We start from the raw sequence: 18,119 nt of genomic DNA on the forward strand, positions 1-18,119 counted from the left end.
ACGTGGTGCACGCGTGAAATAGATTTATAACGTCCCACGTACGGCGTTCGTTCTTAAGCGATGCAGATGTACCAATAGGGCGCAATATCGAGGGCTAAAATGTATACTTAAACTGATGAGCTACACACTAAGGAGACTGCGTGACCTTATTAATTCAGCGAGGCTTTCCTTCCATACCACCCGCTGAAATGAGCACCAATTCAAATGATGTTTAGCTGGTGCACATATACGCAAATGCGTAACACTTTTATAAAACCTTCGTAATGCCTTGTGTAGCACAAAACGGTTTTGATTTTCATTTATGGCCTACTTACAATTATGCCACCAAACGAACCCACACTCCGAAGGCGCCTACGCTGAAACGGATTGCTTAGGTTTGGATTGAAGGGCTAAGCGCTAGCCAAGGCACGTCTATGGGCTTATATGGGCTGTGTGGTTGCCACTGAACAAGCACATCCTGCTAAATTTGGCAATTTCGTTACAAATGAGTGTTTTGGCGCAGGTTGGTGCAGCTCGATGGTTCGGCGCAAGAGGGCGCATTTGGCGCGGCACTTCCATCCCTGTCACTGTAGTAACTCATCGTCAGCTGTATCGAGACGAATGGGGAGTTCTCCCCATCGCCAACCCCAGCGTGGAGCAGCAAGTCAGAGACATGCACTTCCAGCCGACCATGGACATTCTTACACAAGCAAAATTGTCATTTCTCTCTCAGCATAGTAACGTGTTTTCCCGTTCAGTGAGATCGTTCCCAACGATGCAGGTTTTGGCTTCTAGCGCGAAGTGAAACACGGACACAGAAAGGAGCAGACAGGACGAGCGCTCGTCCTGTCTGCTCCTTTCTGTGTCCGTGTTTCACTTCGCGCTAGAAGCCAAAATCATGTTACCGTACCAACTCGCCCAACTGTCTATCCTTTTGCATGCAGGTTTGGCTTATACCTGAGCACGTCGACGAGGATCCAACCTTTTCGGGCGTGCCAGACGCCGCGCACGATCGCCGCCCACTGGATGCTGAGCGCGGCGATGAGCAGCGTGAAGCCCAAGGCACCGTAGCCGTAGCGCTTGAGAAACGTCATCAAGAATCCGAAGCCGACGAACAGCATCACGTTCACGTCCTGGAACACTGCGCAACGGATACAAGCAAGCAGCAAGCGCGTGAATGAGCTGTATATATGACCGAATGCCGGCGCACACGTCTCTGTAACGGAGATTGGTCTTCAATAACGTTAAAGAATAGATGCAATGATACTATGGAAAACCGTATTTGGGTTCTTGGGCCCTGTAACGCAAAATTATTCCAATATGTTTTTATTCCAATCTCCTGATGTCAAATTTGCGTAACCGCCGATGCAAGACAACCTCAGGGTTGTCTGAACAGACCAATCAAACACTCTCCTCGTTCATAGGAGGTCACTTTTGTTTGCTTGAAAAACGAATAACATTGTCCACACTGAGCGGCTTGTCTTATCTAATTGGCTGACAAGAAGAGAGGAGCACGCTCAAGTGGAGAGTAATTCGATGGGGCCGAGCCAGTGCACTGAAAATCGATAACCGGCTGAAGAGGGTGGTGATTGGTCCGCTTTCCCTTACTTAGCTTGCAGTGGCTGGTCGAAGATCGTGAAGGCATGCAACGGGAGCTTAAGAATGATGCTAAAACGGATCCTCAGCAAAGAAGAGTTGGCAGAACGAAGTCGTAAATGTGCCGAAAGTGCACGAAAACGTTACATGGCCATGCAGAACGTTTTATTATACTCAAATAAACCCATGCTCTCCGGCAGGTGCGAGTAGCCAATGCCTGAACGATCGGCGGCAGCTGTATTTTATTTCTTTCGAACGGGGCAGCCTGCGGCTATTCAGAAGAAAATTTAGTTTTGTGCGGTATATTAATGCTTCTTTAACGCGTACACGTCACTTTCACGTGGTGAGTTTTGCGGTTTTGTGACGTCGCGTGACAGGCAGGTGAAGTGAGAGCAGCCCGAAAACTTTTGACCAATAGCCGAGGGGTAATGGCGAAAATGCGTCGAATCAGAAATAACTATTTTTCTTTTGTTGAGTCAAATCATGCATAATTAGTGTGTGCACGTCATATCAGATGGGGAGCTATCGCGGTTTTCGTGACGTCGCGTGGCAGACAGGCGAAGTGGGGGTGGTCCAAAAAAGTTGTTGACCAATCGCGGAGGGCTGATTGCAGAATTGGAATAGAAAAGTTTGGGATAGCTTTACGTTATAGCGCCCCTTCTTCATGATTAGCCGGGCAGTACTTCTTTAGCCGAAGTTAACAAGTTGTCTGAGAGACATGGTTAGAGGACAGTCGGAAAAGTTCCACGTCTTTGCTGCTATAGCGTGCAACTTCAGTGTTCGTACTCGATCGTCATCCAAAAAAGTATGATTGTGCAACAACATCCGCAGAGGGAATCTAAGGACGACCTTTCCCCGCTACCACCTCTGCTGTGACCCATACGACGCCATTGCACAACGTGCCCCACCTACGTGGGCACGGCGTCATCAGTGCTGCGTCCGTCAACCAAAAGGGCGAGCCTTCTTATGGAGCTCGGTGTAACCACGTTATGAGCCTACCACGTTGTGCAAGTTCACGTTTAGGGTATTGCTTTGGTGTTCAAGCTGGTTTGCGCCGTGCCATGGGCTCGACTCCAGAAAACCGACGCCGCGCATGGTTAAGGTGTGCGCACAATAATTTATATGCTTAGATTCTTATGAATAAAATTATTCAAACGCTTCCCTTCAACACTTCTAGTGCTGAACCTCGCCCACCTGTCAGTGGGCTCGCATAAGCGTTCAGGACTGCTGGGAAATTAATTTCGCGAATGTTCTCATTCAGTTGGGTGATTACTATTAATATGCACTTTGCGAGTACGCTTTTAGTGAAGAAGTTCGAAGCGTCCAATGGAAAATCACATCAGTGTTTTCTGAGAAACATAATTAGTTATCTTTAAATTTTAGATGTATAAAAATGCAAAGGTAGGTTACGTTCGATGCCAAATTCATTACTCAAGCAACAATAAAAAATAAAAAGCAAGAAAAAACTATCAACGAGCACTATACAAAAAACGAACACGTCACAAGCACCCAAATGGTGTCGGGCACCGGCACCGTGAGCACATTCCCGTAGCTGAAGCAGCTTACCGATCACACAGAAGTAAAAAAAAAAGATACACATAAGTCCTTCCACAAATACATATACAAGGACAACACGGCGTGACATCTAAACTAAAGAAAGAAGAAAAAGAAGCACAATGTAGAGAACACAAAAGACATGATCTGAGTTATAGGCAGTTCATAAGATTAGCCTCCACTAAAAAGAAATCACGAAGGACACTCACGGCACGCTTCTGCTTATCAGGGCATGACTACGGTCCACGCACTTTCTCACTGTGAAAGACGGGTCAAGGATGTTCAAACCAAGTTTCTACAAACGTTGGTTCAAATGGCCACGAGGGCTAACCCACATTTGGTCATACTGAGGACGTTATAGTATGCTCCATAGAAACGTCAGAGTTGTCGCAGAAACTACAATGCGATTCTTCTTGTGGTACAGAAGAAGTGAGGAGTGTAGGCCATGTCTAAGCGTAAACGATAGAGGAGCGTGTCGAACAAGTGGCAAATCTGGTTCGGCGAAAACCTCAAGAATAAATAAACTCTGTACAGGAGTGAATTAAGGCATGGGTAAATACATTTCAATCTGTTTCTATTCCATTTCTGTGACCGTTATCTTGCTCTGTAAACTATTCTTTGCTAACTATCCGTTTCCGGTTGTATTTTTAATCTTGCGTTGCATGCCGCCGCGATTTTCTGCCAGCCACCGCAAGCTAAGAAAAGGGAACGTGACCAATCGCAGACGCCGGCACTGCCCTCCTCGTCCGGTTATCTACTTTCCCTGCTATAGATTGAAATCTCAGACCCCCCGAAACCATCTTCACTTTTGCGCACCGTTAGCCTTTTGTCAGCCAATCATATAAAAAAGATCTGCCAAGACGGCTGATGTTATTTGATTTCAAAGCAAACAAAACAGACCTATAGACCTTGAGAGCGTCCGACTGGGCTGGCAGGGTAGCAAATCGGAAGCTGGCCTCTGAGTTACCTCCCTGCCTTTCCTCTCTCTCTCTCTATTGACTGGGCTGTTCAAACAGCACTGCGGGTCATCGCCCGAAGCTTGCGTTGGTGGCTACGTACATATGACGTCAGGAGATTGGAACAAAAGTCAAAACTGAATAGTTTAAAGTGCCCACGGCCTGTTCGTCGAACTACGTGTCATTGCACAAACCAAACTTTCCCTGCTATAGATTGAAATCTCAGACCCCCCGAAACCATCTTCACTTTTGCGCACCGTTAGCCGAATTTAGTAATTTAGTATCATTCGACTTAAACCAGTGTGCGGACACTTCGATAAATTGCAGATGAGGCAGGATTTCACAAGTTTCTTTCGGAATACCTCTCTAAAGGCGGACATAGACGTACGCGTCACAAAGAACCATTTTCCCTGGAAGTCATCCAAAGCATAGCTCCTTTCTAAACCTCTCACGAGCTGCATCTTGCGCACGCGGCTCCTTTTACTTGTGCGCATGGCTGTCAACACACGCGAGGTCAGGTTTATTTGTCAGCTAAGCTGCGTGCCCGGGCGCATAGCGCACGAAACATTCTACATGGTGCCGCCAAGGCTGCGCTGGGCGCGTGCGTGCATTCGTTCGTGTAGACCGTCGGCCACAGCCCGCGCACGTTACAAGTGAGCTCGTTTTCACCGCGCGTGCAGGAGCGGAACAAGACCTTCCATACAGGCATTCTTTTCGCCGCGACAGCGTAATCGTGTCGTGTCACGAAATCAACAATCGCTGGTCACTCCTGGCATCTTCGCTTGTTTTGAAGCCTCGCAGGTGAGGCGTACGGCTTGGCTGCAATCCCATGTTTAACCGCAAGAGGAAGGATCTTTCTGCGCGCTCCGGGCAGAAGGTGTCATCCACGAGGGGCTGAAATTGTCATCCATCGAGGGTAGAGAGAACATACAAAGGGAACTCATACCGGTTTCTCAGGGTGAAAGCAATTCACAGTTGAAGAAAATTTCATCCTGTCTCGGGAATCGAATTCGGGATCAATGCCTTTCCGTAGTGAACCTAACCTAACCTAACCTAACCGGAAAGCTAGCAGATCACAATGCGAAGCCCAATCGATCTGCAAGACAAATCGCAGGGACACCGTATATGGTTGGATGACACAAGGTGACATCCACTGCAGGAGGGTCTGAGTGTTACGTCCATACGTCTTAGCCACTTTATGTCAATGCGACGGCAGGCAACTGCCTCCAGAAACAACTGCATTGCCTCATTTATTCACTTACTTTAGATAAGTAGCAATATAAAGATAGTTTTGGATCCCGCCCATCTGGAATAGCAGTCCTCATTACCATGTAACGCCCATGAATGCATTGCGCACGCCGAGGCTAAATCAGATTGGCATGCCATTCTTTGCTGCAGTGGGCTCACAAACAAGTTTCTCAATGCATTCGGTGGGGTTAGTGTATCTATTAAAGCGCCTCTTGCGATATTGGCAATCGCACCAACCCGCAGGCGGATAATAATAATTATTATTAGTTATGGAAACATACAAGTACACAAAAAACAGGCAGGGAGCAAGCTGACAACTGCTACCGAGAGGGCCACAACGCCTGCCTACTCTTTCGGGAGGAGGGAATGAAAAGAGAAGATAGGAAACAAAGAAATAGGAAAGAAAATATGAAATAAACAAATGACAGAGACACGCACAAAAGAACGTAGGAACACGGAAAATAACGTCTCTAAACAGGAGGCCAAATCAGTTTTCTGCATGAAAGTTAGCAAGGCTCTATGGGCCTGGTCGCGTTGAGCAGCACTCCCTCTCGGAAACAGGCAATCGTCGAGGGTCGTACAGTTGAGTCCAGTCAGCCCATATTCCTTAATTGGCAGTGCACGTTGTGTGACGAATGCGGGACACTCCAGTATAAGGTGTTCAAGTGTCTCCCAGGAGCCACAGGACGTACACGACGGACTGTCTACGCTTCCTTGACGATTCAAGCGTTCGCGCACCAACACCGAGCCAACTCAATTTCACTAACAGTGCTCTACCACTTCCAGAGGCAAGCCACGACCACGAATAAAAGAACGCGCAGATAATACATAGGGCAACAAAGAGAGCCGATTTCTTTTTAACAAAAATGAACCGCTTCTAAATAAATTTGCTAATAGTTGGTGCATCAACAGGCGCGTTTCCTGAAGTAGTTTGGCGTCCATTTCCAGGGAGCACAGGAAATGCGGCCTACTATAGATTTACAGTTAGCCGCTGGCATTACATTGTTCGAGCAATCATTGGCGATGCCCTCACTTCGGTCTGAAATTTTTTTTTTCCTCTGTGGTGCACTTTTTATTCAAGTAATCACTTCATGAGGGACGAGAAGTACACTAAGAGCAAGACCAATATGGTGACCAACGGGTAAATACGTATACACGCACCGTTGTTGTGCAAATCGCATTCGTGTCTAGCGTCTATTTGTCGTGTGGATACACACTTACACACAAACACACACACACACACAAATCGTCGTGTTTCGACTCAAGTCTGATATTAAGAGGAGAGAGAGAAAGGCCAAGGCTGCGTTTTATGTCGGTAGGCTGGCACGCGTTCTCCAGACACGGCCCGTGCGTGGCGTAATAGCTGGACACCGACAATGCGCGAGTAATTGGCCAAGCGGTATAGCTGCGGGGCAGGCGGGACAAAGGGAGGGCTCCCACTGCAAAGAGGCCACCGTTAAGCGCCACCGTCGCACGCGCGGCGGCGACACGAAAGCAAAAAGAAAAATGAAAGAACAGGAAGGAAGGCGAAATAAAGAAAATGTCTAGCTTTTCAACTTGAGCAACACGAACTACCCTTAGCTACAGTGCCTATTTTGTAGCTGCTGAAGGGGGGGTGGGGGGTTCATGCCTCAGCCCCACAGGCGCCGCTCAGTGCCGGCATCCCACTCCTCGTGCATCTTTCAATGTCTCCTACGAGGATGGAACAAGTTAGGTGTTGATTGACATGTGCGTTGCGACAGCCGTTCCTTTCTTTCTTCTGCAGAGTTCATTTTTGTAACTTACAAGTGTAAGACATCTATTACCTCACCTCAGAGAGAGAGAGAGAGAAAGAGCGAGAGAGAAGATGATGCATAGAAAGGCAGGAAGGTTACCAGAGGTAGTTTCGGTTGGCTACCCTGCACGGGGGGAAGGCGTAGGAGGATAAAAAGAGAACATTAGTGCAAGGGGAATTAAGAGAGAGAGAGAGAGACGAGCAAAAACAAACTGCATACACTATAGAGTGGTAGGGGGCGGCGTTCTTAAGGTCTCCTGAAGGCCCGTAGACCTCAGCAACTCACCCATACCTATTATAAAGAAAAGGAATCACAATCATCAGCATCACCAGTGCTGCACACCAACAGCAGCATTTCTTGAAGCTCGTATTGCGACTGAGGAATATAGTGATAGCTTGACTGAACGAATTATTTAGAGGACAGATAATAAAACTGCACCTAATACACTGCGATGCACAATTAATGCTTCAACGTGCGCGCCACAGGCACGTCTATTAGGAAAAAAATAGATAGAATATACGCAATGAAGGATTAAGACCACGTTTCACAAATTTTCTGCGACGTAACACAAGAGGTTGACTACCAAGAAAAGTCAAGCAAGAGGCGAAATCATGCGATAAATAATGCGCCTACAGTTGCTATGAGCACATGAAGGAAACAAGCAGCAGAAATGCGCGCTTACTTTCATCTTCTTTTTGGTAGCAATGTACATAAGAACTCTTATAAATGGAGTAGCCGAGGGAGAGAGAATCGAGATCGAAAGACGGAGGTTAGCCGAGCACAACTTATTTATCCAGAATTAAAAATTAGTGAAAAAAGTTCCACCGGTTCCTGTAGTACGCGAAATAGATAAGGAGGTTGAATGAGAAGAAAAAAGAAAAAAAAGAAACATAAAGCGGGAGAGCATGCCCCCTACTGAAGTACACATCACTACAAATGCCAGGCTGCTGAACAATTTTTGGCAGAACAGAATGATACTCCCCCTCCCCCTTCTTTTATGCATAATATGATTAATGCAGCGTACAATATTTGTCAAGCACTTCGAAGCCATCCCGGGTGTGGCAGGCTTTATCGATAGGCTCCGCGGCAGAGCCCCTCTTCATCCGTGACAGAGTAAAATTTCACTGAGGCCCGTCGAAACTTTTGACGAAGACTGCGCATTAGTTGGGAACGCCACGACGCCGGCGGTCATCATGCAATGATGCCACGAGCATGCGTTGGCCCGCCTGAGTGATTCCCTGGAACGAGTAATCGTTTTCGACCACGCCAGTCACGGCCGCTTTGTTTCTTGGCCGGCGGGTACAATTAGATGCGCGGAATTTCGGCTTGCTCTCCCACTTTACCTGCCTCCCTCACGTTGTCACGGGATGCGCGCGCCGCTGCTGACGTTTCTTGTGGTCGCAACCGGCTGCAAATCAATAGACTCGCCGCACGGTGCTGACGCGCATGGGTGCGCAGCTTGTGCGTTCAAGCTTTTACCTGTTCAACGTTCGGACGGGTTTTCGCTGTTTCCGTCGTAGTAGATCTGTGTAATTTGGGTCAGCTGCTGGCGGCGGCCAAACCATTTATTTGCGAGCGAACGCGTTATGTAGTTGGCGCTGACACAAACGTAGCGCGTTGTATCGTGACGTCTTACATTCGTGACCTCGCCTTGGTTGTTAAGAAGGCGTTTGTTTCGTACTGCCGACCTTTTTGAATCCGCCTGTTGCGGTAACGATCGAACGACATAATTTTTTTTGTAACTCTAACATAAGGGGTCGGACCATTGTTACTGCGGATTAACGGCTGAAATGTTCGTCTTTCGACGCATGATATCGTGGGTTGTAATATCTGGGTAAGGAGCACTAGTCACGTAATAATGAGAGTGGCCTGTTAACGCCTGTGGATACTTGCTTTTGTCTAATAGCATGCGCATGCAGAATATTTAGGTCTTAACTGTGTGCGCTATAAATGAACTGCCTTTATTCATTTGTGGCTCAGCAACGGTGCAGCAAGCACACTTTCAGCCACTGAATGGGAAAGTCACAGAGCAGGGCTGCGGGACTGAGACTGGTGTCAGTAGATTCCAGCATTTGCTTGTGCTACCCGAACACGTTTACCTTGCCCTAAAGAAAGAAAGAGTGGACACCCTTTCGCACTAAATAATAGTTCCGTCAGTATCGTTAAAAACGACTTATGCCTTTCTACCGAAGAGGACGTGGTCGCACGAGTTCGCGCGATGCCGAGTAATCACCTTGTCGACATCGGCGCTACCGCACACGCACGCACGATCGTGTTGAAGACGTCCAAAGATTTTGTGCGGTTAAATAAACATTCACAGCATACTCGAATAAACCCGCCGGACTTGTGAATACCCGGTTCTGAAAGCCTAGCGTTCGACTGCCCGGCATCGAAGGAGGACGCGTCTGACATTTGCCTCCGAGGTTGACCTTGGCTCTTGGCTTTAGCACTGTTTCAGTTTCCGGACCCTACATGTCTGCTACGAGGGAGAGTGCATAGATGGCGTAAACAGGTGCATATACAGCACGCGTACATCGCTCTCCGAACTCATCGGCTTGATCACCTGGATTACCCTCTTTATTTTTGTTTCTCACCTGCCTGTGCACAGTATAGCAAGCCGGAGAGATAGACTTTCCTTCGCCTCCACTACCCCCCTACCCCTTACCAAGTCAACCTAACCATGTCTCCTTCAATGAACGTATATCAATATCTCGAGTGACTTTTGGCACAGATGGGCGTTGTGTCCCGCGATGAGTGAGTGTCATGCAGTATTTTAAATTTCAAAACAACAACAACAACAACAACAACAACAACAACAACAACAACAACAACAACAACAACAACAACAACAACAACAACAACAACAACAACAACAACAACAACAACAACAACAACAACAACAACAACAACAACAACAGAACAACAAAAGAACAAGATATTCTTCATAATATAGCTTTGCATGTTTCCAGTCATCATTATTATATTTTTTCAGCAAGCACCGGCGTGTAGTTGCTCCGACCTTAAGCGCTTGTCCCGAAGAACTCTCCCCCGAGAAAAGCTCTTTGCGTCCGCCCCAGTCGATCGACTTCCTGGTACGAAGAGCCGTTGACGCGCAGTCACACGGGTCGAGTATTTTGGTCGCGCAGCCTGGAGGAAACGGACGTCTCAGTGACGGGCCCGATGTCGTTGACAGATGTCCTGCGAGGCCCCTCGTGCCATTCGAACCGCGTTCTCTAAGCCGGTCGGCTCGCGCTGAGCGCGTCGACACCGACACCCAGCCGCTCGACGTTCGAGAAACAACGCCCATCGTCCCCGGTTGCGCTTAAGTGGCAACGACCCGTGGTTCTGGCTGCGTTCCAATACTCGCCGTAGGTGACTAAATAGACAGCAAAGCGCGCAGGCGGATATCTTAGGTGTCGTTCAAATTTTTACGAAGCTGGTAAAAATGCATCGCAAATGCTGCATTGAAGTCAAAAACGATGTAGGCGTCACTTTGCTGCCCAAGCAAGACGGTGGCTGAGGCGGTAGGCTTGGAAACTCGAAGGTAAGGTCACCTACTCACACAAAAAAGAGAAAAGAAAGTAGTCACGCTCATTCTATGCGCTTAATGTAAGCGAGGTTATGTTTTATAGTGAAGCTGTTAGTGCGACTATAGAACCGCTCGGAAACGTTATACGTCGTATATATGTTTTCAGGGTGTCCTGGAAAAAAGTACGCCGTTCACCACGTTTATATTAAAGGAAATGAAGGAGCACTGGAGGAAAGTGCGGGCAAATGTTGAAGTGTGTGGGTTAGTTAGTGTCCAAATGAAACGTGCTAAACCCTCGTTTATTGCCTGTTTAGAGGTGGCATATGAAACGCTTACGATGTTTTCCCGCTGTTTTGCATGGGAAAGAACCAAAAGCGGCCGCAATTCTATATTTGAAAAGAACGAGAACCATGCTCTGGGTGACCAGTAGATTAATTACAGTATTTGCAGCAAATACTGTATTTTAGCATTCCATTGGCGTATTGTACGAACCGCATAACAAGTTTACTCAATGTCACAAAAGAAGTTGGCATGACATAAAGTTTCCATTTCAAGAAAACAGGGGTATCTTATACATGATGTGTATCAAAGTTTGAAGAGCGCCAGTTAAATACAAGCATTGTGAAAGATTCCTCAAGAAATGGCTCAAAAACATTAAACGGCCGTTGAACAGTATGCTTCCCAGAGTCCCGAGAGAACTCTACGTAACACCAAGTTAACACACAGCGGGAATAGAGAGCGTGTTAGGGGCGAAGTGTGGCAAAGCTCTCGTTTCAGGATTAATTAGGAGCATTGTAAATGACTACTGAACTCTCGTTCTCTCTATATATTTTCTATTGTCTCTTTTGTTATGCGAGGTTTGTGTAGTAGGCTTCAGCGGTGTCCTCAATAAGATAAACGAATCAATTTGTGTATATTTGGTGCGACTAAGGGACATGCTGTTGAATACGACCTTTTCAGTACATTGCGTATGTAAGCGCTCCGGAGCATTACGAGTGTGTTTTATGAACACCGCAGAATTTTTCCAACTGTCCTGTGAGAACTATATTAGCCACTGAGATTAAATTAAGTGAAAATGGGGAAGTATGTCTGACAGGTATGCAAACGTAAATGTGTGTAGGTAAATTAGTCTTTTTCTTTTAAGATATTTAGCAGGTAATGGAAACCGTTATATATACCGCCGTCACAGCACCACAGCCTTGACCAATAAAGTCCGAGAGGGTTCCTTTGCTCTCGCTTTTAAAAAAAGTGACCATCATTGCGTCGCGCTGCTCCAGCCGCGACATTGGGCACCTACGCTACACCAACTGGGGCCGACCAAAAATCCAAGAAGCGCCGCCGCTCAAAGGGGCTCCGCGCGTAGACGGCACTCTCTCTTCCGTAATCTCGTCACGACGTCGCGGTGTTATAAGGCGAGCGCGCGAGCGGTCTCCCTTTCCCTCGTCCACCCTGTTGACAGAAGGCGCGGGGAGGGCACTCACTGGAGTAGTACTTCTCGATGGAATTATCCTTGGGCGCGTTGCCCCCGAGTGCCTCGGACATGCTGTTGAGGCCGTTGGAGGCGTCGGCCGCCACCTCGTACTGCACGCACAGCGCGTACACGATGATCAGGGACACCTGCGAGAACGAAATCGGAAGATGAACGAGAGCGGTGAAGCTCACAGGTTGAAGCAGCTCGACGGTTATTTGTGTATTAGAAGGGAGGCCACTTCGGGGCCTACCTATGCCAGAGGTTTATCGCTTATACTTAACGCTGCTCACAAGCGAAAAAAAAAATGTTAAATAGTTCGAACATTTATGAGTGTAACATTACACATTGTACAAAGAAAGCGCGAAAATCGCACTGCATCGCTGACACGTATAAGGGTAGACACGAGCGCCGCGGAGAGGGCTAAAGCTGCGCTCTAGTGGATCTTGCAACGCCAAGTTAAAAACCAAGACGTTCAAAAGGAAATTCACTCTTGAACCTAAAACGTGGAGCTAAAAGAGCGCGTCGGCTGTCCAAAAGCACCATCGTTTACGAGAAACGCTACTGACGAGTGAAAAATATGAGACACGCAACCCGAAATAAAGCGAACACGTACAATTCAGTCGCATGTGCCACAAGAGCTTAGAAGTCTGCAAGCAACACTTTCAGCCTTTGATGTGTTCGGCACCCTGAAGTACATGCAAGTGGCGTTGTGCGCATCAAAGGTTGTCATCCTTACGTACTCCAGCGCTGTCCTTATAGCAGACTACGCTGATGACGCCCAGTTGTGCGTCATCGTAAAGTCTTCCAGCAATACATCTCGTGGGGTATCCCTCGTTGGCCATCCCTCGTTGGCCAGTGGATGTCTTCGTAGGTGGGTATCGCCGGAAATGACGAGTGGATCGACAGCTCACAGCAAATGGGACTATACCCAGGGAATCCCATCTAGGCTTGACGACGCTCGTCTGTTGATTCGTCGCCACCTCCTCAAGCAGCACCCAGATCAGCGTGTTGCAAATGGATCATTTTCCCCCGGTTTTGTGGTCGATGCTTGCCTAATGCTAGAGCACCGTTACTGCAGTTAAGGGTCGGCCCTGACCTGGTGAGTGAATGTTTAGACCTACAAGGGTATGCGGTCGCGTGATTATTTTGGTTCCCCTGAGTACCTGATATTACCTGATATTGGGAGTGTCATGCTTACCTTGCGCAGCGCACGTCGCTTCTAAGGGACTGTAGTCTACTTGGCCTGCAGGTTACGGCCCTCGATGATTGCCTGTATTCGAGTGGCTGCGCTTCTCGGTGTGACCGGGCTCCATTGCGCCCCGCCTACATTCTTACAAGAAATTGACTTGCCTTCACGTTTCTAAAGCATTTCTTTTTCTTTGTGAGGGGCGAAATTTGTTGCCTATCTTTGTTTTTATTAATAGGCTGTGGCTAAAGGTAAGTCTGACGTCTCCCGCCAGCTTTCTTTACAGGTACGTTAGACAGACTGGCATTGTTTTTATGGAAGTGCATTCGATTAATCTCGTTGGTATTACAATGTTTTACGTTTGGATATGTCCGGCATAAGCACGATGAACAGCTAAATAAATGCTTCCCTCATGTGAGCGCCTATTTTGTATGTTTCGTGGTGCAACGTGCCTGTTTCGGCGCAGCTCGTTCCGATCAGCGTGCTCATCATGTTTGTATAACTGCCGCGCACCTGCTTCTATAGCATTGGTGCGCGCTTACACACCAAGAAAAACGCACTACATTCGGTGCCCCTCGATGCGACACTGTGACAACGTATGCTTATCGCCAATAGAGCAATCCTGAAATTACGCTTCGCTACCGATCCACTAAGTGGCCTGATGGAAAAGCATTCGTGTTGCAACAATTCGTAATTGCGAAAATGTGAAAGTTGAAACTACAATCCACAAGTAACAGAATCGTTAACCAACGAAAGCAGAGAAGCGCAATTATCCTCCGTGCACTTAGCTACGCCGACCGCTCTCCAGAGCTTTTTGTTCACGAACAGGCGCGAGTGATCCTTTTCGTATACCATTTGCGTTGTCGCTCAAAGCAGCTGTTTCTTGATGCTTCTTCGGAGCTTTCTTTAATCATATTTATATAGGTAAACCCTTGACAAAAATGTGAAAATTAGTAACGCGGGATGCAGCGTCGTGTTAGACATCATATCGCTCTGCATAAAAGCATTCTTCGGCTGTGTATACACACTTTGATGCTGACTCGTTATGATACTTGGAATTACTCAACGATTTCGATTAGACCACAAATCGACATCTACGGCTGCAGAACTTGAGGGAATACGAGAGGCTTTCCGTTTTATGAGAACGCAGACACCCCATAAATGGACGATATTGTGCGATGCCAAATCAGCGCTACAGGCGCTAAAATACTTTTTAAAGAAAGGACCATACTATCTGCTCATGCTGGAAATCGTGGAACTTTATCACAGTGCCGAGTTAAGTGGCCACGTGATTACCTTTCAATGGATGCCTAGCCATTGTGGTGTCTTTGGTAATGAACTCGCTGACAGTGAGGCAAGATCGGCCTCCTCTTCCTCTGATGAAGTACGGATTGCCTACTCGCGACCTGACACCAACTCCATGATCAAGGCACTCATGCACGACCTTACAAAGGCTTACAGAACCCACTCTGATAATATTCACAGATGTCTACATACGATTGACCCAGACGGTAAATTCTGTTTGTCCCCGAAGCTTACACGGAGCAAAACATCATTGCTACACAGGATTCGGCTCGGCGTTGCTTTCACCTGTCGCTACGCACACCTCATCCGCCAATCGAACAACCCTGATTGTGTACACTGCCAGATGCCCGAAACACTGCAACACGTACTGTGCGACTGCCCAGCATATATGCTGGAGCGAAGGACGTTAGACAGTTTCCTAGCCATCGTTGGCAGACAACTACTGTCGGAGGAAGCTATTCTCGGCCCATGGCCTGACACTGCAATTTCAATGCGTGCCACAAAAGTATTGTTGAAGTTCCTGCAGGACACCAAGCTCGACGAGCGGCTCTAGCGAGGCAACTGTCTCATGTACATAAGCACTCACCACTGCTCTTATCATCATCATCCATCCCAATACTTTCACTCCCCTTCCCTCTTCCCCAGTACAGAGTAGCAGACTAGAGCGCACTAGCTCAGGTCGACCTCTCTGTCTTTCCTATCAATAAATTCTATTCATTCTATTGACTCAGAGGAGTCAGTGGTGTATAGATGAGATTCTGCGCAAACGGGAACGATAAAACACGTAAAATAGCTCACCTCGAAGTTCGATGGTAATCAGGGCTAACGCGGCTAAGGGCTCGTTTTCTAACGAAACATGCGGAGGCTGTTTGTGTTCAGTACGACATAGACTAAATCTCAGACGTGAACGTATACGTAAAACGCACACAAATAAATATTTTTAGAAACGTCGAGATGAAAAAAAAAAAGAAATATGCTGAAGAAAGCTGAACAGTTTGCAGTCAGTGGTTAATACTGGAAGTAGAGAAACTATCAAGTCGGCCATTTTGCTAGCATTGGAGTAACAGCTCCAAGTGCTGCGCTGGCTACATGGGTTTGATACCAGTTCACGAAACTTTTTGTTGTTTTATTTCCTTTTTCTACAGCGGAGCTAGCTGTTAGCCTCTCGGTGGTCGGCATTGTTTGTGTCCGCGTCCGTGAGCAAAAATGTGGGCTGATACCGGCGATAATAATATTGTTGATACGCATAAAATACTTGGGGTATACTTTTCATCGAACTTAAGTTGGGATGCTCACGTTAATTACCTATGTAGGAAAATCTCATCTGTAACCGGAGTCGTCTCTCGCTGCCGTAGTCTGCTGCCACTCAAGGCCAAACTTCAAATATATCACGCATTATTTAACTCACATCTAAATTATTGTACGTTGATTTGGGGCACAACAACAAAAAGAAACATAAATAAAATACTTGTTCTACAAAAAAGGATAATTCGCTACGTTGGAAACATTGAACGTCTGGGAAACACACGCAAATCATTTGAAAGGTTCAGTATCGTTCGGGTTGACAATATTTACTCATACCGCTTGTTGAACACACTCTACTTTTCAAACAGAGAACTGTCGGACTTTATTACAGCCTTATCATGTCTAGAGCGTCGTGTTATTACAGTACCTACAAGAAACACCCATATATGGTTTATACCGCGATTTCGTACAACTTATAAATATCAAACTTTGGCATACAACGTCCCAACAACACTAAACACGTATGAAAACACAACCAGTTGCAGTAAAAAACAGTTACGTTCTTTCTTTTGTTCTATTGTTTGCTAGTAAAAGACTCAGTATCCTAAAATATCTACTATATATAACATATATGCTGCTTGCAAAACGGTTATTAAAAACATTAATTTTTTGCAGCATTTTTAGAGTGTTTGTGTGAGTGTAAATATGCGGTACTATATGTCGAAATTTACATATGCATTTTCATGTGCATCGTATTTCAAATGTATCTGTGTGATTTATGAATGTTATATTATGCATTGTGATCTGCATCTTTTTCATTTTTTGTAACAGTGTATCTTAGTACTTTTCCTCTGCACTTTGTATAGCCGCTGCCATGTAACGGTTACCTGGGCCCCGTCAAGCCGTTTTTACGGCTTTTAGCCCAGCGGACCTTCCAGCATATTGTCTGGTAAATAAACTTGAATTTGAATTTGAATTTGACAGTGCCGGCCACGAGCTCGTACCCCTGTAAAGCACTCGTAAAGGTGAAGCGAACAGCGTATACGTTCTTCGGAATCACGCATACACCCACCGTGGTTGCTCAGTGGCTATGGTGTTGAGCTGCTGAGCACGAGGTCGCGGAATCGAATCCCGGCCACGGCGGCCGCATTTCGATGCGGGCGGAATGCGAGAACACCCGTGTACTTAGATTTAGGCGCACGTTAAAGAACCCCAGGCGATCCAAATTTCCGGAGTTCCCCACTGCGGCATGCCCCATAACTGTTGAAAACCACCACTACGGTGCCTTTCATATATAAAAGAACAAGCCTACCAACTGATTTCAATGTTGTTGAAGCACCGCATTAGTCGACGCCGTGCTATGAAAATTACCATTAATCTAAGTTACCGTCACTACCATTACTCCAAAGCAATAAAGCATTGCGTACCCCCCTCTGCAGTTGTAGTGGTGGTTTTCAACAGCTTCGCTGGGCATCCACTTTTGCAGGGCCGGGATGGTGAGTCAATATATTTTTACTGTATTCTTTGAATTTTTTTGTAAATAATTAACGACGCGTTTTCGAGAATTGGATTAATTTGTGTTTAATTTATGCTGTCTAAATATTACCTTAGCACAGAAAGTGTTGCCAACATGCAACTGGATTTCTAGCCATAGGCTGTCGAACCAGGTCGATCGAACGGAATACCGAGCGGAAACGGTAATTCACGCGTTGCTCTTTTATAGCTATATATGTGACGCACCAGCTTTAAGGCCGTCGACGCTGCGCATATACTTGGCCTGTTGCTTTCCACAGCTTCCCTGTTGCAATAACTGAAGCCCCGTTTCGCGCAACACTGCGTATAGAGAGCAAGAAAGTGACAATCACTTAAGTATACTTACGTAATTCGAATGCGAAAGCACTATGACTTCTCAAATCAAATGCTTACGTCCACGATGCGTGACGTCATACATTGTCACGTGTTCTTCACAACTCTACTTCTTCCGACTTTAATCCACATTGCTCTAATTTGTATCAGCCTTAATCCACCTTAATCCACATTGCTCTAATTTGTGTAAGCCTTAATCCCCGTTAATCCGTCTTGCTCTAATGTGCACGTAATGAACCGACCTTAATCCATTTTAACCCACACTAACGTCGCCGCCAGATGGCTGCGACGTGGCGTATGCAACGACGCACGCACTAGGCACACATACAGTCAGCCAGAACCGTGGAGCCGCCGTGGCGTAGGGTGAGCGTGCTCGTCTTGCACCTCCGAGACCCGTGCTTGATTCCCG

The 18,119-nt window shown here is 46.7% G+C and overlaps 1 protein-coding gene across 1 annotated transcript in view; it reads right to left on the reverse strand.

Moving 5' to 3' along the window:
- Window positions 1–18,119, reverse strand: part of LOC135899514 (ammonium transporter Rh type A-like) — a 92,500-nt gene that overhangs the window by 68,011 nt on the left and 6,370 nt on the right. The window contains exons 2-3 of the mRNA XM_070537543.1: window positions 12,119–12,254; window positions 937–1,120 (exon numbers count right to left, since the gene is read on the reverse strand). Coding sequence (XP_070393644.1) covers window positions 937–1,120; window positions 12,119–12,254 — 320 coding nt within the window. The remainder of the gene's footprint in view (window positions 1–936; window positions 1,121–12,118; window positions 12,255–18,119) is intronic.

The sequence above is a fragment of the Dermacentor albipictus genome, chromosome 4, assembly GCF_038994185.2.
Source record: "Dermacentor albipictus isolate Rhodes 1998 colony chromosome 4, USDA_Dalb.pri_finalv2, whole genome shotgun sequence".
In the NCBI taxonomy this organism is placed as follows: Eukaryota; Metazoa; Arthropoda; class Arachnida; order Ixodida; family Ixodidae; genus Dermacentor; species Dermacentor albipictus.